This window comes from Hyperoodon ampullatus (assembly GCF_949752795.1).
Source record: "Hyperoodon ampullatus genome assembly, chromosome: 4".
NCBI lineage: Eukaryota > Metazoa > Chordata > Mammalia > Artiodactyla > Ziphiidae > Hyperoodon > Hyperoodon ampullatus.
Window position 1 is genome coordinate 38,967,004 of NC_136917.1, and position 24,607 is coordinate 38,991,610.

At 49.2% G+C, this 24,607-nt stretch overlaps 1 protein-coding gene across 1 annotated transcript in view; it reads left to right on the forward strand.

The window, feature by feature from the left end:
* The first annotated feature begins 3,879 nt into the window (after positions 1–3,879).
* The window catches only part of AKAP8L (A-kinase anchoring protein 8 like), a 30,141-nt gene continuing 9,413 nt past the window's right edge, over positions 3,880–24,607 (forward strand). The window contains exons 1-13 of the mRNA XM_079703222.1: positions 3,880–3,918; positions 10,281–10,355; positions 16,518–16,550; positions 16,839–16,896; positions 16,999–17,079; positions 19,002–19,455; positions 19,547–19,643; positions 19,725–19,795; positions 20,118–20,181; positions 21,080–21,188; positions 22,643–22,784; positions 22,873–22,978; positions 23,216–23,346. Coding sequence (XP_079559348.1) covers positions 3,906–3,918; positions 10,281–10,355; positions 16,518–16,550; positions 16,839–16,896; positions 16,999–17,079; positions 19,002–19,455; positions 19,547–19,643; positions 19,725–19,795; positions 20,118–20,181; positions 21,080–21,188; positions 22,643–22,784; positions 22,873–22,978; positions 23,216–23,346 — 1,434 coding nt within the window. The 5' untranslated portion in view covers positions 3,880–3,905. The remainder of the gene's footprint in view (positions 3,919–10,280; positions 10,356–16,517; positions 16,551–16,838; positions 16,897–16,998; positions 17,080–19,001; positions 19,456–19,546; positions 19,644–19,724; positions 19,796–20,117; positions 20,182–21,079; positions 21,189–22,642; positions 22,785–22,872; positions 22,979–23,215; positions 23,347–24,607) is intronic.

Genomic DNA, 24,607 nt, shown 5'->3' on the forward strand with positions numbered 1-24,607 from the left:
TCTCCTCCTCCCTCTCCTCCCTCTTTCTTTTCCGTTTCCAAAGGAGCAAGCCAAAACCTCAAACCGGCACCTTTCAGGAGCCGGGCACACTACATCCGGGGCACTGGAAGCCAGCTAGCCATGCTTCCCCCAGCCTGAGGACTCTGGGGCCACACACAGGGCATCTTCCTTCAGCCCACAGCCACCTGCCCACCCAGTTCAGCAGGGGCAGCGGCCAGGTCTCTGGTGGCAGCCAATCTGTTCACAAGGGAGGAAGGCCAGCATTCTCCCACGTCTAACAGCTAGGCGGGCTATGTTTGCCATCCGTGGCCACTTGCAAAGACCCCAAGGACCCCTGTCCTGGTTCCCTCTTGCCCCTATGAATATCCTCTCACACACGCACGCACGCACGCACGCACTCAACGTACTTCGTGAGACCCGGGAATCTGCTCCAGCCCTCCAGTTCCCGAGTTGAACGAGGACCACATCATGCCACGGTGCTTGCTCAGGGGAAGCCACACTCCCTCTGTGGCCCGCTGCTGGGGCCTGGGAACCCCCCCACTGAGCCCACAATGCCACGGAAATCCTTGTTGGCCACCCCCCCAAGAGGGGCCTTCCCAGCTGAGAAGAGCTCAGAGCTGACAGCTGCCTCCTGCCATGTCAAGGCCCCCCAGAGCCTTGGGGGCTCCAGGGCCTGAGAGGGGGTGGGGGTGGGACTCTCCTTCCCCACCCTCACCCCCCTCCTTCTTTTCACTGTTGCTTTCTATGTATAGCTCCCTAGACCTTTCCACTTTTTTAAAACCGCATTTTGTGTAGAGAATAAGGAACGTGGATCTTTTTATTTTGCAATCCTGGGCCAGCTAGAAACCGGGAGCTGATTGACCTTTTAACTTTTTTCAGTGGCCACATTTTGGTTATCGATGTACCTAGAAGTATGTAAATTAGATTAAATTTCTCTTCTGGAAACACCCCAGGGCAGGCAGCCAGCGTGTGTTTTTCTGTCGAGTGGACAGGCTGGCATTGTCTGTCTGGCAGCCAGGGCTGGGATCGAGCCACCTCCGCCAAAAGCCCCTGGAAGCCCTGGGTTTTCCTGTTGGCCACCAAGCCCACCAGACCTCTCTGGGGATGAGCCCAAGTTCTCAGCTGTTGGCGCTCGATGGCATGGCTGGTGTGGATGCTCTGGCCAGCTGGTGAAGCGGCTCCTGTGAGCTGAGGAGAGGAACCAGGACTCTGGGCAGCTGGTCTGGGAAGGGAGCCAGGATTGAGAAGTGACTGAGGCCTGAAGGGCACTCTGAGGGCAGGAGCTGTCCAGTGAGGGTGTGGGGGATTCACTGGGGGAGGGTGAAGTGCACAGCTGCTGGGACTGGCCTGCCTTCAAGACATGTGACTTGTCTGGAGACACATACACCCTGAACCTGACTAACATGAGGGGAAAAAGAGAGCTGCTGGCTCCTTTTCGTTGTTATTTATTTTCTCGTTCTGCAAATGTTTATTGAACATTTCTGAGATTTTAAGAGATTTTGTTGGCTGCTCCTTCTTGTTTATTGCATGTGGTTTTTCAGCTCATCATTTTCACTTAAACGGCCAAGGGCTAGAAAGTAGAAATGACCTCATGGGGCAGAAGCCTCCTCCACCCCCAACCCTATTATCCTGGCCCACCCCCACCATGCCCCTGGCTGGGAAGGAGGGGATAACAAGCTGTGATAGTATGCCCTCAAGAGTAGTCTTGGCCTGCACACTTGGTTTTTCTGTTCGGGTGAGATCAGGACACACATCTTGCCTGGTGGAGGAAGGCCTCTATACTCAAGTCTAACCAACGCTGTGGGTGGGCATGTGTGAGACTTTGAAAGCCGGTAGGGCATCTCCTGGGATGCCCTACTTTCAACTTTTTATAAATTAGTTTAAAAAAACCCAGTAAGTTAGTTTTTAAAAGTGATGTAAGCTGGTTGAAAAAAAAAGTTCAAACTATGCAAGAGCTTACAAAGTAAAGTGGGAGGCCCTTCCCCAGCCACAGTTGTGCCGTGATAGCTATGTCAGTCCTTAAAAGGGTTGAATACAATCGCCACAAAGGGATCTTTCCCTAACACTTGTGAGCACACCCCTTCTCGTAAGAGGCGGAGCATTGGATGTTAATGAAGTTGGCAAATGAGGGTAAAATATGGCTTTGGTACATGCCGTGAGGGAAGCTATGGGATCCAGGAGAGATGTCCTGGGGCCCTGCCTTAGTTTGGAGGGCAGGCAGGCATCCCTGACGGTGACACTGAAATGAGCCCCACACCTGGAGTGTACATTAATCAGAGTTTTATGTACTTCATACATGGAGTTTATCAGTGCATCGTGAACCTTGTCCCATGTGGCAGCAAATTCTGCATGAGACCCATTTTTGGAGAAGTTGTTAAAACATTTTATGGAGAATTCTGACCATGCAAAAGTGGAATAGTAAAATGAACCTTCATCTACTCATCAGTTATAAACTCATGACCAATCTCTTCAGCTATAAGCCCTCCATGCCCTCCTTTTTCCTCCATCTGAATTATGGTGAAGCACATACTGGTCATCAGATCAATTAATATCTTAATGTTTCAGCATATTTCTCTGAAGGATATGGACTTTAAAAAGTGCCATCGTTAAACTAAAGAAATGGGCAATTCCTTAATATCAAAAAGTGAGCAGCAGCATACTTTTTTTTTTTTTTTTAATTTTGGCCATGTGGCGCGGCATGCAGGATCTTAGCATGTGGGAACTTAGTTCCCAGACCAGGGATCGAACCCGTGCTCTCTGCATTGGGAGCACGGAGTCGTAACCACTGGACCACCAGGGAAGTCCCAACAGCAGTATAAGCAAAACAAAAAAAATGTAAAAGTCATACAGCTTGAATTTTCACAAGCACGACTGAGTATGATTTTCAGTGTCTGTAGCTCTGTCAAGTCATCTCTTAGAAGTTATGAAATGTCTCTGACAGTGTATTCCACACATCCCAGTGAGGGTGCTGAGGACAGAGCTGGAGCCTGGCTGGGCTACTTACTGCAGGATCTCTGAAGTCCAGAAGAAACCGAGAGGGGTTTAGAGGGGTAGTGCCAGCTTTGACACTTAAGTGTCAAGGACCCTGAGCAAGTCATGAATTCCAAGCCTCAGTTTTCTTATCTTTTAAGCGGGAGTTTAAAAAAAAAACTTCCTCACAGGTATGAGGGGGCATTTGAAATGATAATACAAATATAGTTATTAAATATATAATATAAACATGCTATATACTTGTTATCATTATGTAACAGTGGATAACAAAATGTAACATTTCTTTAGAGCACCCGGCACCGGACTGAGTTATTTGCATACGTTATCTCACGTATTTGAACGTGAGCCCAGTATCTTGTTTGGCGCTTAGTTGTAATTTTCATTCCAACATGGTTTTCCCGTATTCGTTTTCGAGCTCAAGGCCAGAGAAGTTAGGAAAGAGCGTAGGTTGGCACAGCACCCCCATGGCAGATCCGGGATTGGAGGTGTGCCCTGCGCTGTTAGATCCGGCTCCCTCCTGCCGGCCTCCAGGGCACAGGCCCTTCTCCAGCCTGGTTGCGCTTGGGCCTCAGGTCTTTCCGTAGTGCACAGCTCCGCCCCTTCGAACTCCACAGGATTCCACCTCCAGGCCGTCTCCTCTGAGCCAATCACCGTGGTCTCGGGATAACGGGAGGCGGGAACAGGGCGGGGCTCTCACGAAATTGGCACCACCTTTAGCCACTGGCTTAAGGACACTCCGAGATGGGCAGCAGGGCCATCCAACAGGCGTGAAGCCAGGGTCCAGAGCGAGCCAATGCGGTCGGGAGGCGGGGCTCAGTTGTGTGTAGAAGGAGCCAGGGGGATTGTCGCCGCTTTCGCGGCCTCTGACGCGTGGAGCAGCTCCCTGAGTCTTCGGGTGCAGCGTCGCTACTGCCATGAGCTACACAGGTGGGCCCGGCAGGGTGGTGTGGGGTCGGGTCCGGGTGGGGAGGGACAGGGATGTGCCAGAGCCGCTCCGGGCTCGTCCGTGCCTCCCCCGGGGCTTGGACACTGCCCTTTCTGCGGTCACAAAATGGCGCCGCAGGCCCGTCGCCTCAGTTTCGCGCCCCTCACGCCTAGGCGTCTCAGTTCTCTGTGTTGGCAACCTTGGATCCCGGCTCTCGGCCGCCAGAAGTCTTGGCTTCTGTCGTCTGTGTCCGTGGGCCTTGGCCTCGGCGCCTGAGTTCTCTCTTGCGTTCCTGGCCCAGCCCCCTGGATCCTCGACGCCTCAGGTCGCCCTTTCTCAGGCCTCGGCCCTTCAGGTCAGTCCGCTGACTCGGCTGCCGGTCGCCATTGCCATACTGTTCCCCGCGCAGTTTCCGTGCAGATGCCGCAGTTGCCCTCACCATCCCCCGCTTTTATCTGCTTCAGGCTGGGAGAGGCGCCAGGCCCGGGGCGGGGGGTGATGAGTAAATCAATATATGAAGGCTTTGGGCTGAGTGGGAATCTCGCGTCCTTAGGGACTGAGCCTGAGCCTTGTGGGGAATGGCTAGCTTCCACGTTAACTCATTCCACACCTGTCAAATTCATCGTGTCGGGGTTGAATAGACACTGGAATACTGACAAGAGCTCCTCAAGCGTTTTATAGAGAAGGGCAGACCATAATTGGCAAACAGACAAACATAGTATATATCGTGGGGTGGTCACTACCTTGAGGGGGTCGCTGTATTACATGGGGTGGTTGGGGACCTCTGAAGAGGTGACATTTGAGCAGAGACCTGAATGGAATGAGGGAGTTAAGGATACCTGAATGGAATGAGGGAGTAAAGGATACCAGGGGGCCTTCGACATAAAGACGCAGTGGCAGGAACTGCCTGACTTGTTAAAAGATCAGCCAAGGAGATCAGTGGGACTTGAGCTAAGGGGAGAGGGGGGATGATGAGATTAGAGAAGGGGCCATAGGATATGCTTGGGTGATTGCAGATCATCCCAGGATGAATTCAAAGGCTGTCTGAGTTTGCCTTGGGAATAACTGATGAGGCTTCTCAGCCAAGAGCCTCCCTTGTAATGGGGGTATTGCAGGCGTGAGCGTGTGTGGTTGCTGGGTAACCTGCATTCTACTTGGAATGTTTTTAGGACTGAGAATGGAACCTGAGTCTCTGGGGCTGCTCTATAGGCTGCTTTATGTTGGCCTAGACAAGAAGGTAGTGTTAGCCCTCCAGGTCAGGAGCTTGGCAAGAACTCCAGTTTTTAAAGCAACCATCCCTTAGCCCAGTGGTTCTCAACCGGGGGCAATTTTGCCCTCCAGGGGACACCGGCAGTGTTTGGAGACATTTCTGGTTTTCACTTCTTGGGATGGGAGTGCTACTAGTGCATGTAGTGGACAGAGAACAGGAATGCTGCTAAACATCCTACAGTGCACAGGATGGCCCCACCGGAAAGAATTATCAGTAGTGCCAAGGTTGAGCAACCTTGCCCTAGCCTTTGTGTACCCTTCCTGGTTCAAGAGGAAAGTCAGTAGGGTTGTTACTGACGTATCTGGAATTGAGATGTGACCCTTTTCACCAAATCTTACTGAGAACTGGAAGACAGTTCTGTGGTTATCAGGGGCAGGATTGCTGAAGAAACCAGGGATAAATGGTGGGGGGCTGTGGGGTAGCTTAATAATGGACCATTTGTTTTTTTATAGACAAGGAAACTGAGTTTAGAGAGGTCACAAATGGCCAATTCTGAATTTCAACTCCACATCTTATAGGCTGTAATTCTGGGTTTGAGTGGGCACTGAGGTAGCCAAGGTAATGAGGTAATGATTAGTTTTTCCTTGATTTTGATCAACTGAAAAGCACAGTAGCTTTATAATGTGAGTCTTTCCCTTTTAAGAAGCAGACCACCAAAGTCAGAGGCATGTAGGGACTTCCCTGGTGGTCCATTGGTTAAGACTCCACGCTTGCACTGCAGGGGGCACGGGTTCAATCCCTGGTTAGGGAACTAAGACCCTACATGCTGTTCGGTGCAGCCAAAAATAAATAAATAAAGTCAGAGGCATTTTATATCACATTTCAGACAACTGTTTGCCTGTAAGGAGAAATTCTGGAGGCCTTGAAACAAATGTTACCATTATTAGTAAGCATAGAAGGTGATTAAAATAATTCATCTTTTTGATAACTTGTCCATTTTTTGAACCTAGTTTCTTTATGTGTACTTGAGAAAGAATGTTCCATTTCTGGCACTGAGGGGGGGAGATGGGAGCAGTGGAAAAACAGGACAAAAATCCAGAATCGGGTCTTCAAACAAAGGTCTGAAATGCTAGTAATCTTTTTATAGGAACATTTATTATCTCACATATTTTCTGTGTGTTAGGAATGCATAGGTGGTTTAGCTGGATGGTTCTGGCTTGGGATTTCTCATGAGGTTACATTTTGGGGGTTAGTTGGGACTGTAATCATCTGAAGGCTTGACTCAGGCTGAAGGTGACTCAAACTCATGTGGCTGACAGGTTGGTGCTGGCTGTTGGTTCCTATACCATCTGGACCTCTCCACAGGCTTACTAGAGGATACTCACTCTATGCTGGCTAATTTCCCCCAGAGTGAATGATCTAAGAGAGAGCAAGGTGGAAGTCTCAGAAGTCACACTCAGTCATTTTTGCAATATCTTTTTGGTTACACTGGCCATCTCTATTAGTTTGGGAAGAGACAACATAATGTCTGGAGGCAAGAATCATTGGAGGCCATCTTGGAGGCTGGTTATCACCAGATGGTAAAGGTTGGGGACAACCTAACCCAGTTCCAATTGCCCTCTAATTTTTGTCACTTAATATCATTTCTTCAAAGAATCCCCTTCTAAAAAAAGAAGGAAAAGAATAAAAATGAGAAGCTTTGTGTATTTTTGAACAAAAAAGGTGTCAGAGAGGCTGGCCAAGAGGGAGGGGCTGTGATACAGAGTTATAAATCCATGGTCTGACCTTTCACTTTATATGACCAAAAACTTGCTTATTTTATTTTTATTTTTTCACTCAGAGCTTATTTTATTTTTTTACTCAGAGCTTATCAAGCTGGTAAATTGAACTAAGAAGAGAACGATATCTCAGCCAGACAAGAATTTGTTCACAATTGGAGCATAACTGGCTAAGGAAAGTCCTGCCCTGGAGACAGTATTGTGGAAAAGAATATTAATATGGGGAGGACAGAACTAGAGCAGTTTGCCGTTGAGCTCTGAAGGTTTGATGGATTGTCTTTCCTTTCTCCCAGGGAAGAATCAGGCCCCCCCCTCCCCTGAATATACATAGATATTTTGCTCCGTGGCTTTCGTGTACTGGGTTCCAGTATGTATTTCTGTTAGCTTGTGGTAGGTTCCAGTTGCAGCTGCAGTACATAGCAACCACATTACCTAAAGTCTGGAGCCATTTTGCCAGTGGCACTATTGCTGAACAGACAAGTTTCCAGAAGCTAGTTGAGCAAACAGTGGAAAAGGCCCGTGTAAGGTACTTTTTACCCTGTGAGCCTTCCCCACAGGTCAGCCATCTTTAGAATGCTTTCCGTGTTTCTTGTGTACAATTATTGATTATCAAGGGTTAAGATTTAAGTATCTCAGGAAGGTCTTGGGTCCCTGGAGGGAATCTATTCCAGTGTGCCCTCTTTAATTAGAGAAGGTAAAAAATGTTGGATTTGTATACTTCTCTCAGTGGCTCTTTCATTCCCCAATGCCCAGTCTCGGTTCTCTCCTCTGAGAAGTAAAGGTAAAGTGTGGGTCCACTGATCCTTATTTGAAACCCTTGGAGCTGGGTGTGTTTTGGAATTCTAGCTTGAGAGGACATTCCACAGTACCTGCACTGGGGTCTGGGGCAGCACCTTGTAATTAAATGAAGAAAGATAAAAAATGTCCTCACAGGTCAGTTTTGCCCCAAAATGAGTGTTGACACCACATTTGGGGAGAACACTTTTTGGAATTGCAGGGTAAGGGTCTTGGCCCTGTCCCTTTTGTTGGCTGTGATGAGGATGAAATGAAATAATGCACATAAAGCTCTTAGCACCCTGCAGGGGAAACACTTGTTAAGTTGTTGGCTGCTGTTGCTGTCATCTTTGTTGCTATGGTCTTAAGAAATGAACATGATGTGTTGGTTTCTGCTGCGCTGTGAAGTGAATCAGCCATGCGCATACACCCATCCCCTCCCTCTTGGACCTCCCTTCCCCTCCCCCCTCACTTTCTCCCAAACCATTTTGATTATGACTTACTGCCTTCAGCCTCTTCCTTGTCCAATATTGCCTGCATACCCGCCTTTTGACCTGAAGGGGCTGCTTTGATCATATCATTTCTTTGTTTAAAATTCCATTAATCGTTCATTGGTAATTCCAGAATCAAGTTCAAATTTAAAGGCATATGAGGTCTCCTCCATAGATTCCTCTTTTCCCCCTTCCACTGTGATCTCCCATTTTTGTTTTACTGAAATGCTTTGGTGAGCATGCGTCTTTAAAAATCTTAATTCACAGTTCTGATGCTGGAATATCCTACCTTCATCTCCCAGGTTTTTGCAGTTACAGTTGTCCTTTAGGGTTCAGAACAAATCTCACCTTCACCTTGAAGTCTTAATCTCTTATCCATGAAACTGTCCCTTTTCTGAAATCTCCTATGGCTTATGTTAACTTTTATTCATTTAGTGTTTTTCATTTATTGCTTTTATTGTATTTTTTCATGGTTGTATGTGATCTTTCCAGTTGTATTGATTAAATACATACAGATATATATATTTACGTAGATGTGTGTGGGGGGGTGTCCACACATACATATACTCCAAGGGCCATAGATCATCCTTGGCAGATATTGAAGTATTGGAATTGTTTTCTTTGCCTTCTGTGTGGTGGAATTAAAGTAATGGTAACAAGGTAGGGCTACTTTATTGCTGTAAGAGTACTTTTTCTCATTACATTCACAGCAGAATGTACCTTGTTTTATTCACTAATCGTAAGATGAAGGTGTGTAAACTGACTTCTCTATCAGTTTGAAACTTTAGATAATGCCTCTATGTCCTAATTGTTTTAAATGTTTAAAGAAGACAAGCATATAATGTTGCTTAACATGAAAAATGTTATCAAGTGGAATAAAGACTATTTGTTGTTAAAGTCAATTTGGGGGAATTTATTTAATTGAAAACAAAAATATAAGTATTTTGAAACCATTCTTTACCATGTGTTTAGAAGTTATGTTTAAGGACATTTTCCTCAATGTAAAGAAAGTATTTGCTAAAGTAAAATTCTCTTTCACATTAAGTTGCAGATACATAGTTGATATACCTTTCGCCTTATGCACTGTGAATGTTAAATCCACATCCTAAATTTGAAATATTTGTGAGTCCTTCACGGGACTATTTGTAAATGTTTTACATACTAGTCTTGAATAAACATTCAGTATTATACCAAAAAAGAAAAAAGAAAAGAAATGAACATGAAAGAGTGTCAACAAATATATGAATGCCTACCCAGGGAAAGGTACTTTGTGTGTACTTTTGTTGTAAATAAGCTACTGGAGGTGCTGGCTTTAATTTTTAGGTCATGAGTTGGCGCTGATGGGAACAGGCAAATATTGCCCCTTATGGTGTCTGTCATAATTTCAGTGCTAAGTGTAAATCATTTAAAAAATGTTTTAAACATGTAATTTTAAAGATAGTGTCAGGATTCATCATAATCTGTTATAATCAGCATTTGAGAGCAGTATTTTCTGGTAGAGGTTCAGATTTTCCTTACCTGGTACTAATTCATTTTAAGTTGAGAAATAGTGTGAGAGTTGAGAAGATAAGAAATTATATGTATAACCTATAATACTTTTTCCATGTCAACATGCTAACCCCAACGCAATTGAAATTACAGTTACCTTTGAGAGGTAATTGTAATACACACATTTTTTTATGGGAAAACTAAATAATACAAAGCCGTTTCGGCTTCAGATTTGGGGGAATGGAAGAGGTATTATTTACCTTAACATTGTTCAAAACTAACCCCCCATTGTTTTTTTGAATTGGAGCTCACCTTTCAGTGATTTGATATAAATATTTTCCTCATTCAACTGAATAATTTGGGTACCCATTTATCAAAACAGGATACTAGTTTGAAGGTTTAAAAGTGTTTATCCAATTCTTCTGGCATAGCAAGTTAAACATAGCCTGCCTTTCCATTGGTTAATATGTTCTAGAGGTGTAATTAAAGTGTTCAGAAGCTAGAGGTTTTGGTGGCTTTCCAGTGACAGGAGGGTCTGCCAGCCAGTCTCCACTGAAAGGTAGTCTTAGATCATTTTCATGCAACTTGTTTGGGGAAATTAACCACACTGTACCTCTGTTTAGGCTTTGTCCAGGGATCTGAAACCACTTTGCATTCTACATACTCAGAAACAAGTGCTCAACCCACCTGTGATTATGGTAAGTGTGGGCCCCTGGGAATTGGAGGGTGCATGCTCTGCCTTCTTGTGGCAGAGCAATCTGGTGTTTTATTTGCTGTCACACTGTCTTTTCCAAAGGCAAACTTGTGTGAAATGGTATGGTGGGCTCTTAGAATAGCCAGTGCTTCCCTTTGGGGAATTATGGGAAAGATGTCTGTTATTGAGCAAGCTGGAGTTCTTGGGGCTGTAAAAGATTTGTTCCTTTGACTCTTTGACATTTTGTTAGAAATACCTGTGGTCTATGACAAAGATCTGGCTTCAGAAAATCCCCTTGAGGGTCTGGGAAGGAGAACGGCCAATCAAAGTCCAAAGGATTGGTCTGAGCAGAAACCAAGCCATTAACTTAGCCCCAGGGTAGTGCATGAGAATCCAGTGTGGGAGAGGCTGCCTGTCTGAATCTAGCAGGCCTTTAGAGACACAGTCAGGCCAGCAGGCTCCTCACACACAGGGTCGAGAGAAGGTTTCTCATTGATTTCTCAACTCTGGACAGACACACTAAATCTCTAATTCAGAAGTAGCCACCTGACAGGATCCATAGATGGTCTGTTGGTGTCCTTCAGCAGCCCAGAACTGCCAGTAAAGCTGTCCTTCTGTGATCTGTGACACTAGTTGTCAAGAAGGAGCCCTCTTTAAAGGATTTTGCCTTGGTTACTGAGATGGGTTATTGGTTTTACTGCCAACGTCTAGGGAAAGACTAAGCCTACACAGTCACATTCCCTCAGGAGTCACTGATTAAGTGGACATAAGTAAGCTCCCTGAAGAATTAGCAGATAGTCTCGGGGCAGGGGCGGGGGAGATTTAAAATGTTCTGAAAGTTGGGCTTCCCTGGTGGCGCAGTGGTTAAGAATCCGCCTGCCAATGCAGGGGACACGGGTTCGTGCCCTGGTCCGGGAAGATCCCACGTGCCACGGAGCAGCTAAGCCTGTGCGCCACGACTAGAGAAAGCCCGCGTGCAGTAACGAAGACCCCTAATGCAGCCAAAAATAAATAAATAAATTAATTTAAAAAATACTTTAAAAAAAGTTCTGAAAATGAGTAAGGAGGTATCAAGGAGTTCATAAATAAGGAGAAACTTGGTTTGCATGGCTTCTCTGTCCTGTCCTCCCTGCCTCAACCCTTTTAATCAGACATAGTCCCACATTACACATCTTTTTTGAATTATTTTCCCTCAGGTTTATATATTCTGGGTACAGAGCATTTTATCAGATGTGCCATTTGCAAATATTTTCTCCCAGACTGGAGCTTATCTATTTATTCTCTTGACAGTGTCTTTTGAAGAATACAAATTCTTCATTTTGATGAAGTCCAAGTCATCAATCAGTCTTTTCTTTGTTTTTGTTTGTTTGTTTAAGTCTTTTGGCCACACCACGCGGCATGTGGGATCTTAGTTCCCCCACCAGGGATTAAACCCGCGCCCCCTGCATTGGCAGCGCAGAGTCTTAACCACTGGACCTCCAGGGAAGTCCCAATTTTTCCTTTAATAGATCATGATTTCTGGTGGTGTATCTATGAAATTTATGCTTAGCCCAAGGCCACAAAGATTTTCTCCTAAGTTTTCTTTTAGGTGTTTCATAGTCTTAGGTTTTGCTTTTATTTTGTGATCCATTTTGAGTTAATATTTCTACCAAGTGTGCAGTATAGGTCAAGATTCTTTTTTACCTTTGTTGAAAATTAATTGAACATATACGTGTGGGTCTGTATCTGGCCTCTAATTCAGTTCCATTGATCTTTGAGTCTGAATTTCCTATAGTACCTTGCTGTCTTGATCACTATAGTAAGCCTTGAAATCTGTAAATGTGAATCCTCTGGGTTTGTTCTTTTTCCAAAATTGACTTGGATATTATAGTTCCTTTGCTTTTGCATATAAATTTTAGAATCAGTTTGTCAATTTCTATTAAAATTCCTGCTGAGATTTTGAGTGGAATGGTCTTGAATCTATAGATTAGTTTGGGAGAATTGAAATCTTAGCAGTATTAAGACTTCCAGTACATGAACACAGTATGCCACTTCATTTGTTCAGGTCTTTGATTTCTTTCATTGGTGGTGTAGTTCTTTGTGTTTTGGGGGGTTTTTGTTTGTTTGTTGATTGGTTTGTTTTGTGGTACACGGGCCTCTCACTGTTGTGGCCTCTCCCATTGCGGAGCGCAGGCTCAGCGGCCATGGCTCACGGGCCCAGCCGCTCCGCGGCATGCGGGATCTTCCTGGACTGGGGCACGAACCCGTGTCCCCTGCATCGGCAGGCGGACTCTCAATCACTGCGCCACCAGGGAAGCTCTGTTTTTGTTTTTTTTTTAAGTGATATGGTCACTTCATTTAGGAATTAAAGAGAAGCTGTACATTCTTTTTTTATATATATATAAATCTATTTATTTTTATTTATTTATTTTTGGCTGTGTTGGGTCTTCGTTTCTGTGCGAGGGCTTTCTCTAGTTGCGGCGAGCGGGAGCCACTCTTCATCGTGGTGCATGGGCCTCTTACTGTCATGGCCTCTCTTGTTGCAGAGCTCAGGCTCAGTGGTTGTGGCTCACGGGCCCAGTTGCCCCGTGGCATGTGGGATCTTCCCAGACCAGGTTTCGAACCCGTGTCCCCTTCATTGGCGGGCAGATTCTCAACCACTGCGCCACTAGGGAAGCCCCAGTGGTATAGTTTTTTAGACACAGATCTTGCACACATTTTGTTAGATTTGCAGCTAAGTATTTCATGTCTTTAGGGCTATGGTATATGATAGTTTTCAAAAATTCAGTTTCCAGTTGTTCATTGCTGGTATGTAAAGATCTGATTTTTGTATATTGACCTTGTAGTAAACCTTGCTAAGCTTACTTATTCACTAGTAACTCTTTTTGTAGATTTTTTTGGAGTAGTTTTACATAGACAATCATATTGTGAAGCAATAGGAATATTTTTACTTTTCCTTCTGGCTCAGATTGCAAGAATAATATAACAGCATTTAAATAACATTTTGAAAAACAGTCAACCAAGATCCCACCATTTTATATTTAACTTTTGTCAGCATAGTTACTTTAGGTAGTTGAATAACTTACAGGTGGCTAGAATTGTGTCTACGGTTTTGTTTTGCTTACTGTTAGAAGCATTTCCTTGTGCAGCATGAGGCTTAGATTCTTTTTTGATGCCTATGTGATCTCACTGAGTAGGTTGGCAGTAATCTGTTCTGATTAACTATTACCTTGAAGTTGAATGTTTACATTGTTTTCTTTTTTTATTTTTAATTTATTTATTTTTGGCTGCGTTGGGTCTTCGTTGCTGCGCACAGGCTTTCTCTAGTTGCGGTGCACGGGCTTCTCATTGCAGTGGCTTCTCTTGTGTGGAGCGCGGGCTCTAGGTGTACGGGCTCAGTAGTTGTGGCACACGGGCTTAGTTGCTCTGCAGCATGTGGGATCTTCCCAGACCAAGGATCAAATCTGTGTCCCCTGCATTGGCAGGTGGATTCTTTTTTTCTTTTTTTAAATATCTTTATTGGAGTATAATTGCTCTACAATGGTGTATTCGTTTCTGCTTTATAACAAAGTGAATCAGTTATATATATACATATGTTCCCATATCTCTTCCCTCTTGCATCTCCCTCCCTCCCACCCTCCCTAGCCCACCCCTCTAGGTGGTCGCAAAGCACCGAGCTGATCTCCATGTGCTATGCGGCTGTTTCCCACTAGCTATCTATTTTACGTTTGGTAGTGTATATATGTCCATGCCACTCTCTCACTTTGTCACAGCTTACCCTTCCCCCTCCCCATATTCTCAAGTCCATTCTCTAGTAGGTCTGGGTCTTTATTCCCATCTTGCCCCTAGGTTCTTCATGACCTTTTTTTTTCCTCTCTTAGATTCCATATATATGTGTTAGCATACGGTATTTGTCTCTTTCCGACTTACTTCACTCTGTATGATAGACTGTAGGCCCATCTGGCAGGCAGATTCTTAACCACTGCGCCACCAGGGAAGTCCCTACGTTGTTGTCTACTTTTGCTCTTTATTGTTTACTACGACTGTCTCCTTTTCTTTACTCTCTCTCTTTTTTTTGTTGTTTCCTTTCTAAAATAAATTATATTCTTAAAATTCTCTTTTGTCAACTCTGGTCTCATCTCTGTGGATGGAAGTTAGTTCCGATGTTCTTTTGCAAGGGTCAGGTCTCAGGGAGTCGCCAAAGAACATAGTGTAGACAAAGATTTTCACCCCTCCCCAAAAAGGGACCTGGTTGGGGAGCCCATCAGGGAGTCTAGGTTGCTCTGGGCATAGCAAGTAGCACATAGGGAGTGCTTGCCTGCCCCTGTCATAGAAGCCACCAACCTGTCCCTGTGTTCAGCGTTAATGCTCACTCCTGCTTCCTCTCGTTGTGCTTCTTTGCTCCGTTCTGGCAAGTCCTCAGTAGCGGAAGCCTGGGGTGGGGCACGGACATCCTATTCTGGCCTCACAAGCATAACCCCCATGGGTCTGCATTTGCCTGCCTCCCAGTCCTGTCTCTTTTTGAATAGGTAGTGTCCACTGTCCTGGGTGCAAACAGCCATGTGGCCAGGCTCTTGTTAGCTGCTGGGACTAAGTGCATTATTCCTTGTATGGCTCTGCCAGCCTCTCTCCTTGCCTGTAAGAATGCCTCTTTCACCACTCACTCCTTACATGATGTCCAGCTGCTGTTCCTTGCTGCTCTAATTATTTAGTGTCTCCTTTAACACACAGTGCTCTGGGCCTGAGGAGTGCCCAGGACTGGCAGCCTCTGTTCCGTGTCCTCTGAGCATGAAAATTGTTGAATAAAGAAACGAATGAGAAGCCCTTGCTTTGGTTTCCCCAGCTGAAGAGGATTTTTGCTTTGTGAGCTCTAGCATGCCCATGGTTCATTAAAGTAGTGTTCGTCTAAAGTTCCTTGCTGGTTTCCAGTGTCTCCCCATTCGCTTGTGCAGTGGATTGAGGAGGAACCTGAGTGTAGGATCTCAGCCTGCCCCCACCCCACTTCATTCTGATTCATCTTCTCAGTGTATGCAGTCTTGCTTTCCTGTGGCTGGATTCTGTTGTTCATCACACTTCCGTCTCACTGAGGTTGGTCCCCTGCCCTGGGATGAGCATGACCTGTCTGTCTGCAGGGTAGACAGTGTGGAGTAGCAGGTAACTCTGAGGTCTCACCCAAGGCACTGGAAAAGTGGTCACCTGTTCTAATGGACTCCTTTGGGAAAGAAACATGTCTGCTTGACTCAGAGGTCCCTCTTGGCTTTGCACTTTGTCAGTTTTCAGTGGCTTTATGTTTCTGAAGGAATGAATTTTTCTTACATGCTGTAATAAAATCCAAAGCATATTTAGTTTATAATCCAGATTGTTTTCTCAACAGCTTTTCTCAAACTGGGAGTGGTGTTTTGTCCCCCTCTGCTTATGTGTTCCAGCACAGCACACTCACAATTCAAGTGTTTGGTGGTTCTCCCTGTTAAGACAGACATTTAAGGGACTAGGGCAGTTTCTCTGCTCCATATGGCTTTGTCGGGTGATTTGATTGACACGATTTCAGAGTGGGTATGAGCTCTGTGCTGAGCTGCTTGTACAGCACAGAGTCAGTGTAAGGCACTGGAAACTGCTCTCCTCCTCCTCTGATTGGTGCTTAGCTAGGGGCAAGAGTAATCTTCCAATTCTGGCTTTTTTTTTTTTTTTTTTTTTTTTTTTTGGCGGTACGCGGACCTCTCACTGCTGTGGCCTCTCCCGCTGCAGAGCACAGGCTCCAGATGCGCAGGCTCAGCGGCCATGGCTCACGGGCCCAGCCGCTCCACGGCATGTGGGATCTTCCCGGACCGGGGCACGAACCCACGTCCCCTGCATCGGCAGGCGGACTCTCAACCACTGCACCACCAGGGAAGCCCCCAATTCTGACTTTTTAAGGAAGGCATATAGGAGCCAAATTCCTTAGCTGAGAGTGTTAGGAATGGGAGGTTCCTTAAATAGCAGATGGTCAGAACCACGAAAGGTCAGGCACCAGGGCAGCAGGTGGCCTGGGTCATTTATGTAGTGCTGTCAAGCTCAAGGCTTCTCAATTAGGGGAGGTTCAGTCTCCTGTAACTGCTCAGGTTCTAGGAATCATTGTCTTTGTGCCTGAATTAAACTCTCACTGTATTGTAAGCAATTATAGGTGTAATTGCTCTTTTACTTTTTGTAGGATATGGAACTTGGAGCTCTGGGACAAACAGAGGCAAGTGTTACCCATGATCATTCTCCTCTCCCTTGGGATTGAACTGGTTGAGTCTTTCCGCCACTGCCCAGCTTGTTTCGGGGTGGGGGTTGCCTTTGGGGGTCCCAGGTGCCCTGGAGCTGACTACTCCTTCCCAGGAGGCTTTATTAGTATGAACTAGGGCCCACCCAGCCTTAGGTGGCTAAGATCCAGTCTTGTCTCTGTGACCGAAGGTGTCCTTGTCTCTGTGTTTGTCTGTCTTTCCTCGCCCCCTCCATCTTGTCTGTCTTTCTGTCTCCCTCATTGCAGGCTACGAGAACTATGGTTATGGCTATGGCTATGGCCAGGATAACACCACCAACTATGGGTATGGTATGGCCACTTCAAACTCTTGGGAAATGCCTAGCTCTGATACAAATGCAAACCCTAGTGCCATGAGTAGTGCCAGTGCTGATTCCGTTTTGTCCAGAATTAACCAACGCTTAGATATGGTGCCACATCTGGAGACAGACATGATACAAGGAGGCGTGTACGGCTCAGGTGGAGAAAGGTGAGTGGGCACCTGCCTAGGGGCTGAGGCTCTGCAGGGTCACCTCCTGCCTATTGCCCCTTGGCGTCTCCCTCTTCTGAACTGCCTCTTATATCTGCTTTCTCCTTCTTTGCTCTGCTGTTGGGGGCTTCCCAGAGACTGCTTGGGGTCCAGTGCACTTCCCTTCTTTGGCCTGTGTCCCCTCCTCCCTCCCTCCTCCCCCATTGCCTGATGGTGAGCCTCTCTTCCAGCTTTTAGAGAGAGGAACAAGCCCAGACTGGGCTGGCTTCACTGTACCCTCCGAGTGGCTCTTCTCAGGAGCATTGTTAAATGGCTCTTCCCTCTGGAGACAGCCATTTGACATTCTTCAGATACTTTACATCCTGCACTCTGTCAGGGCAGGACAGATTGGGTTGAGTGTGAAGGGTGGGATGAACCCTTGAGGCTGACCACTGTGAGCTGGGCATCCCACATAAGGGACAAGGAAGATGTGGGCATGTCCTGGCCACCCTTCAGTACCTTATAAACATGTGTCTGTTGAGCCTCAGAAGTGCCCATGAGGAACTGTTGACATCCTCACTTTGCAAATGGGGAAAGTGAAGCGCAGGCAGGTCACACCTCTTGCCCACAGGCACCCAGGAGTAAATAGTGGAGCTGGGCCTCCCACTCAGATCTGCCCTACCCCACAGCATCATGCTGTGGGCATTTGTCATTGTCTGAAGTGGTACTGGCCTAGAAGTTCTTGTGCCCTAGTGAGAGGTTTCAGTGAGGAGGGCACATGTATTTCTGGCACAAGATGGAGTGGAGTGGCCTAATGGCCCCAGCTGACAAATGGGGGAGAGCAGAGAGTAAGGAGGGGCCTGGCCAGGCACTAATGGGGCCAAGTGAGGCCCCAGGACCACTAGGGGGCGGAGGGTACCAAGGGGACTTTTGCTTGCATGGGCTCTGTAGCAAGCAGAAAGTGTTGGGGGATGCCCGGCACATCTCCTGCCTGACAGTCATAGTGCTCGGAGCTGAGACTGCCAAATTGCAGGCAGGGGGTGGGCGGGGGGCCGTGAGTTGGGCTGACATTGCTGCTGGTGCCAGCTGCCTATGTACCTTCTTGTGGCAACCTGGAGCTGGAGAGCAGGGTTGAGGGATGGAGTGGCAGTTGGGTAGCACTGGCCTCTTCTTCCATGCTCCTGGTGCTTCTTGACTACCCACCTTTGGCAAAGAGACATGTGGGGTCTGGACCTGTGGGTTGCAGCCATGGTTAGAACGGCTCTCTCTGGTGTCCTGTCCTGCGCAGGTAGAATGTTTGGCCTGCCTTCCCAGTTGCTATGGAGGATGTGATTCCCTATCCTGGGCTCCAGGGTTGATAGGAGCTCATAAGAACTCTTTTTCTTGTCCCTGGGCAAGGTCACATTGTCTTTCCTGGCAACATTCCTTGTTTTGTCTTCCTTTTCGTTTCGAGTGGTGATGGGCTTTGAAGGGTTTGACAGCCTCTCATGGGTGTCATCAGCCCCAGTGGACAAACACTGATGTGCTGAACTGCCCATGTACTGCAGGATGCTGGGGTGCTTGTCTCCGCCCCTTGAGGAGCAACTTTGGGCGTTGTGACTGCCGCAGACACATGCACGTTTCTTGTGGGCTGTGGGCTGTCTCTTCTCCTAACTGAGATCTACTTTACCCTAATAGTCAGTCCTTCTTAGGGTCCTCAAGCTGGTGTGGCCCACATGCAAGCTTGGGGACATCATCTGAGAGGCCCTTCTGGCTTCTAGAAGTCTGCTCCTGAGAGGCCTTTTAAATTGGCATTTCCGAATATTGATTCTCTGATGGGGATCAATGGGGTAGGTGCTGGAGTGGGTTTTCTGTCCCCATGACAGAGAGGTTTCGTGGCAGGCAGGAGCAGAAGGGTGATAGGACCTGAGGCCCTCCCTGATGCTTGCCACCTGCCTCTGCAGATATGATTCCTACGAGGCCTGTGACTCGAGGGCCGTCCTGAGTGAGCGTGATCTGTACCGGTCGGGCTATGACTACGGCGAGCTTGACCCTGAGATGGAAATGGCCTACGAGGGCCAGTATGATGCCTACCGCGACCAGTTCCGCATGCGTGGTGGCGACACCTTTGGCCCACGGGCTCAGGGCTGGGCCCGGGACTCCCGGAGTGGCCGGCCGATGGCCTCGGGCTACGGGCGCGTGTGGGAAGACCCCATGGGGGCCCGGGGCCAGTGCATGCCTGGTGCCTCCCGGCTGCCCTCCCTCTTCTCCCAGAACATCATCCCTGAGTACGGCATGTTCCAGGGCATGCGTGGCGGGGGCACCTTCCCCGGTGGCTCCCGCTTTGGCTTTGGGTTTGGGAATGGCATGAAACAGATGAGGCGGACCTGGAAGACCTGGACCACAGCTGACTTTCGGGTGAGTGGAGGAGGCCTTCCTGTTTTGTGACTGAGCAGAGCGAGGGGCCTGGAGCCATCCACCCTGACCCTGCTCCCTCTTTCTGACCCAGACCAAGAAAAAGAAGAGAAAGCAATGTGGCAGTCCCGATGAGCCCGACAGCAAAGCCACCCGGACGGACTGCTCCGATAACAGTGATTCAGACAATGGTGAGCCCAGGCACTGGCATGACCCTTGCCCTCTGCCCCTTGGGGCTCCTGGGCTGAGCTTGCTTCCTCTTAACCTTTCAGATGAGGGCACCGAGGGGGAAGCTGCAGAGGGCACTGAAGGCGCTGAGGCTGTGGAGAAGAGCTTCAGAGCAGTAAGTGGCCCCAGCCCTGCACTCTCTCTGTCTGTAGGTGAGGCCTGTGAACAGTGGGCTGCCTGAATCATCTCTGCATGCACACATGACTAGTACAAGGAGGTGGAGGTCTGGTAGAGAGCACAAGCTGCTGGCAGGCTGCCTAACCAGAGGTTGGATTTCCTTATCAGAAAAATGGCAGAGTGAGCCCTCTGTGCAAGGGCTGTTGGGAGGATGTGAGGCTCCTGGCTCAGTGCCTGGCCTGGAACAGGGCCTTGGCATTTACAGCTGTTATGAACAGCTATACATGCTTTAACATTGAATTTTTGAAAATGTGTCTTAGGAAGGAGACGATGAAGAGGGAAAAGAGGACGGGAAGGAAGAAGACAAAGAGGATGCAGAGAAAGGTGAGTCTTCTGAGTGGCCTGGGTGCTGGGGTGGCTCTTCCAGGTGCTCGTGGTGGGAGGGGTCCAGCCAAGGGCAGGGTTTTGGCAGAAATGTGTCCAGCTTGGATCCTCCCTTGTGTGGCTGGATATGTGCTGGTAGGGAGTAACCTCCCTCTTCACCCCCTTCCCACTCTGCCCCTAATCTTCCCAGACCGAGGCTATGGGTGGCAATGGCCCCTGCTTAGTACACTGGTTTTGTCTTCAGGTGGGGGCAGCAAGCAAAAGTGTGGGGGAACCCCAGGCACACCCCCTGCCCTCAGGCCCTTAGTAACATGCAGTTCCGAGTCCTTAAGGGCTGGTGTCCAAGCCGGGACCCTTGGTGCAGTTTTTACGGCTCTGGTTTGCGTGTCCTTTCCCTTAGCACCTCCACAGCCCCTGTTGGGAGTCCCTGTGCCCCTATTCAGGTGATGAGCGCCAACAGGTAGCTAACCATAAATCCAGCCTCAGCCTACTGTTGCCGCGGTGCCCAGTGTGAGGTGGGCAGGGCCATGCAAGCTTTGGGGCCTTTACCCTTGGAGGCTGCTCTTAGGCCCCAACTGAGGCCTTCCTGCATCCTGCCACCTGGGCCCTCTGAACTTGTGCCAGTGTCCCCACTGAGACAGCCTCTCTTTACCTTCCAGCCTCCCTGTGGCCCACTCTGCAGAGTATAGATGTCCTGGAGAGTGATGGGGTCAGCACGTGTCCTCCCCTCTTCAGGGCCTAGGCCAAAATCACTCCCCAGCCATTCCAGGGTACCCAGCCCTGTTCACAGCCAGAGGCCTTGCTCGACAGCTGCTTTCAGAATGGACCCTCTGGAGTAGATGGTGGATAATCCAGCCAGAGGCCACAAACTGGTAACTGTGCTCCTCTGTTCCCACAGGGGCCCTGAGCACCCAGGATGAGAGTGGCCAGACCAAGCGCAAGTTGCAGGCAGGCAAAAAGAGCCAGGACAAGCAGAAAAAGCGGCAGCGAGACCGCATGGTGGAAAGGTAACCAACTTCCCTCCACCCCTTTGCCTCTGCCTCGCTCTGGGGCTGCCTCCAGGAGAGCAGGGCCATAGCTCTGCTGCCTCACCGCCCTCTGGCCTCCCTTGGGAGCTGCCACCTGCTCGGCCGTGCATGGACCCTGCTTTCCGCCAGGCCCAGCTCCCAAGGCCTGATTCATCCCTTGCCCCTCTGCGGCCGCCTGGCGACCGCTAGCGACTTTGGCCTGAGATCTGACACTGCTCACCACCGTTGCCCAGAAGCTCCAGCACTAGGTCACTCAGCGCACGAGCCCCGAGGTGCACTGGGGGCCTGATGCCCCTGCGGGAGGGGGCCAGCTCATCAGAGACTCAAGGTCCAAGGCGCCTGTGCCACCCCAGCTAGCTGCCAAGAGGCCGTCACCGCGCTCAGGAGAGATGGCAGCACCTGTGGGCTGTGGCAGCCTCGGGCCTGCCCTCTGCCCTGCCCGCCGGCCCTGTCAGGCCGGGCCTGTCTGCGGCTGAGCCCTTCACGCCCCTTGGTCGGGTCTGTCTGCCCTCAGGGCTCCCGCACTGGCGCTTGCCTCCTCCTCCTCCGCCTCAGACTCTTGCTCTTGCTGGACCTTCCTCAGCCTCGCCGGCGCCTGGCCCCTGGGCTCTCCAGACAAAGCTGACCCCGTGGCCCAGATAAGGACGTCCGGCAGAGGTAGGGACCTGCCCCAAGGCCTCGGTGGCGGCTGGCCTCCTCCGCCCCTTGCCACGGCGGCCTGCTCCGGCCCAGGCCCCAGACCCCGGGCTTCTGCTGTGGACACGAGGCCCAGACAGAGCACCTCGCTCAGGTGACTCCAGGCTGCCCTCTGGCAGGCCGGGCGGGCGCCCTCCTTCCAGCTCAGACTGGTCTCTTCTCAGAAGAGGAAGATGAGGCAGCAGGTGCCCAGGCCTGCTTGCCTCCCATCCCTCCCGACACCACCCCCAAGCATTCTGAGCAAAGGATGGGCTGGGCCTTTCAGTCCCTCAGACCCCAGAAGGAAGATGCAGCACCTTTTCGGGCCCTGCCTCGGGACTGCGTACTCCACTCTGCACCTCAGGGCCACCTGGCTCACGCCGGGGCATCCTCCTTCCGGTCCCCAGCTGGGCCAAGTACACAAGCTCCTGCCCAGCCTTGGTAGAGATGCCCACCGGCAACCTTCCAGCGACTCCTTGCCTGTTGCAGCAGCTGCTGCCTCAGGCTTCAGCCTCCTGCCTACGGGAAGGAAGAGCTCCTCCCCTGTATCCCCTACGTTGCAGTAACTGCAGCCTGCAGACTTTCTGTCCCTCTCTACTCCCAACCCCACTGGTTCTAGCCTGTCCCCCTGCTGGGACCGTACTTCACAGGCCCATGAGCAAGGCCTGTTTCAGGGCTCGCAGCTGGGTTGGGTGAGGCAGCAGCACTGTTCCCTGGGACCGTCTTGGTCTCAGTCCCTCATTTCCCTCCTGTGGCAGGATCCAGTTTGTGTGTTCTCTCTGCAAATACCGGACCTTTTACGAGGATGAGATGGCCAGCCACCTCGACAGCAGGTTTCACAAGGAACACTTTAAGTATGTAGGCACCAAGCTTCCGAAGCAGACAGCTGACTTTCTGCAGGTGAGCCTTGGAGTGGTACAGCTGCTTTTACCCTCAGGACATAGATCAGCCCACACAAACCTTAATATCTCCTTGGGATCTCCGGCAGGACTATGTTGCCAACAAGACCAAGAAGACAGAGGAGCTCCGAAAAACCGTGGAGGACCTTGATGGTCTGATCCAGCAGATCTATAGAGACCAAGATCTGACCCAAGGTGAGGAGGTTCCATCCCAGTCCTATCAGGCAGGGCCTCAGCCTTCCCTCCTCTGGTTCTCAGAGTGGGGTCACAACACCCCTCTGTTCCCCCAGGGAGGGTCACTGAGAACAGCCTCAGGCCCACGTGGAAGTGGCAGGGTGAGGTGAGGAGCTGGTCTGCTGTTTTCCCCCAACTCCCGGGTCTTTCTTAGGTGCCTGGGACCAGTGGCAACTCTCCTCCTTCTCCCCTCTACAGAAATTGCCATGGAACATTTTGTGAAGAAGGTAGAGGCAGCCCACTGTGCAGCCTGTGACCTCTTCATTCCCATGCAGTTTGGGATCATTCAGAAGCACCTCAAGACCATGGATCACAACCGGAACCGCAGGGTGAGTGGCCACCAGTGCCCTTCCACCAGCCTGTGGGTTGACTGGGTGAGGCCACTGGGGAGGTCCTGGGGTTATAACCCTGCTTACCCATGAGAAACTGCAGGGACTGCAGGGCGCAGGAAGATGTAGACATTTCCAGCCCAGTTCAGTCAGCGAAGCTACAGAGAGAGGGGTGGGAAATGGGGACTCTGCCTGGCAGGTGGTGGCATCAGAGCTAGACCTTAAGAAGTAAGGTCTGTGGGATATGGTGACCTCCATGTGCATATGGGTCAATGGCCACATAGGTTCAGAAACCAAACAGGGAGAAGTGTATGGTGCAGGTGTTGTTGGAGGAGGTATTGGACACAAGGTTCACAAGGGCTGGGCTGAGGGGCCTGATCTTGCTCCTATAGGCAGCAAAGCTTTTAAGTGGGGGACCAGTAGGATTAGAGTCGGTGTTGGACTAGAGACTTCGGGCATCTGTTGTGGGAGGGAGGTTGGGGATCAAGGAAGGACTGCTGCAGTATGAAGCCAGAGGTATGCCTCCACCTTGGAGATGATGAGACAGGCAGGATAGAAGAGGTGTTAAGGAAGTGAACAGGAGGTTGGCATGAGGGAGTGACCAGAAGTCTGGGATGTCGCAGATTTCTGCCTTAGCTGGTGGACAGTGGTGCTGCTATGATGGGGAGGGCGGTATATGGTACAGGGAAAGGAGCGAGTTTGGCAAGAAATTGAAAAAATTCTGTCTTGCATTCCAGTGTATTCCCAGTGCCTAGCACAGAAGCCAGAGTAGGTGGGGTGTTTTTTGTTGTTGAATGGGTGACATCCTAGGTTAGAGGTGTCTGTTAGAGATCAAGTGAGGGTGGTGGGGCTTTGCGGTAGGGAAAGAGCTGAGAGGCTCAGGGCCCGGTCTGGGCTAGAAAGAGAGTCTTGGGTGCCATCACCCTGGAGGAGGCTGATGGGATTTATGAGCAGGTAATAGCACCAAAATGGTGTAAGAAATAGCATTTCTCAACCTTTTTCCATGCCCATCAGATTCATCGCTGGTCTTAGTGCAGTGATTCTCAACAGTGGGATGGGTTTAGAGATCTGGCTTGGGTGGTTTGGGTAGTTGAGATTTGGGATTGGCATATGCAATTGAGAGGTATGGAAAGATAAGGAACATGTCCGTTGGCTTTGGCAACAGAGAAGCTGTAGAAGTCTTGCCAAGGTGAGATTCTTGGGTTGGGAGCTGATAAAAGGGGTATACCAAAAGAGAACAGAGAGCAGATTGTAGAGGGTG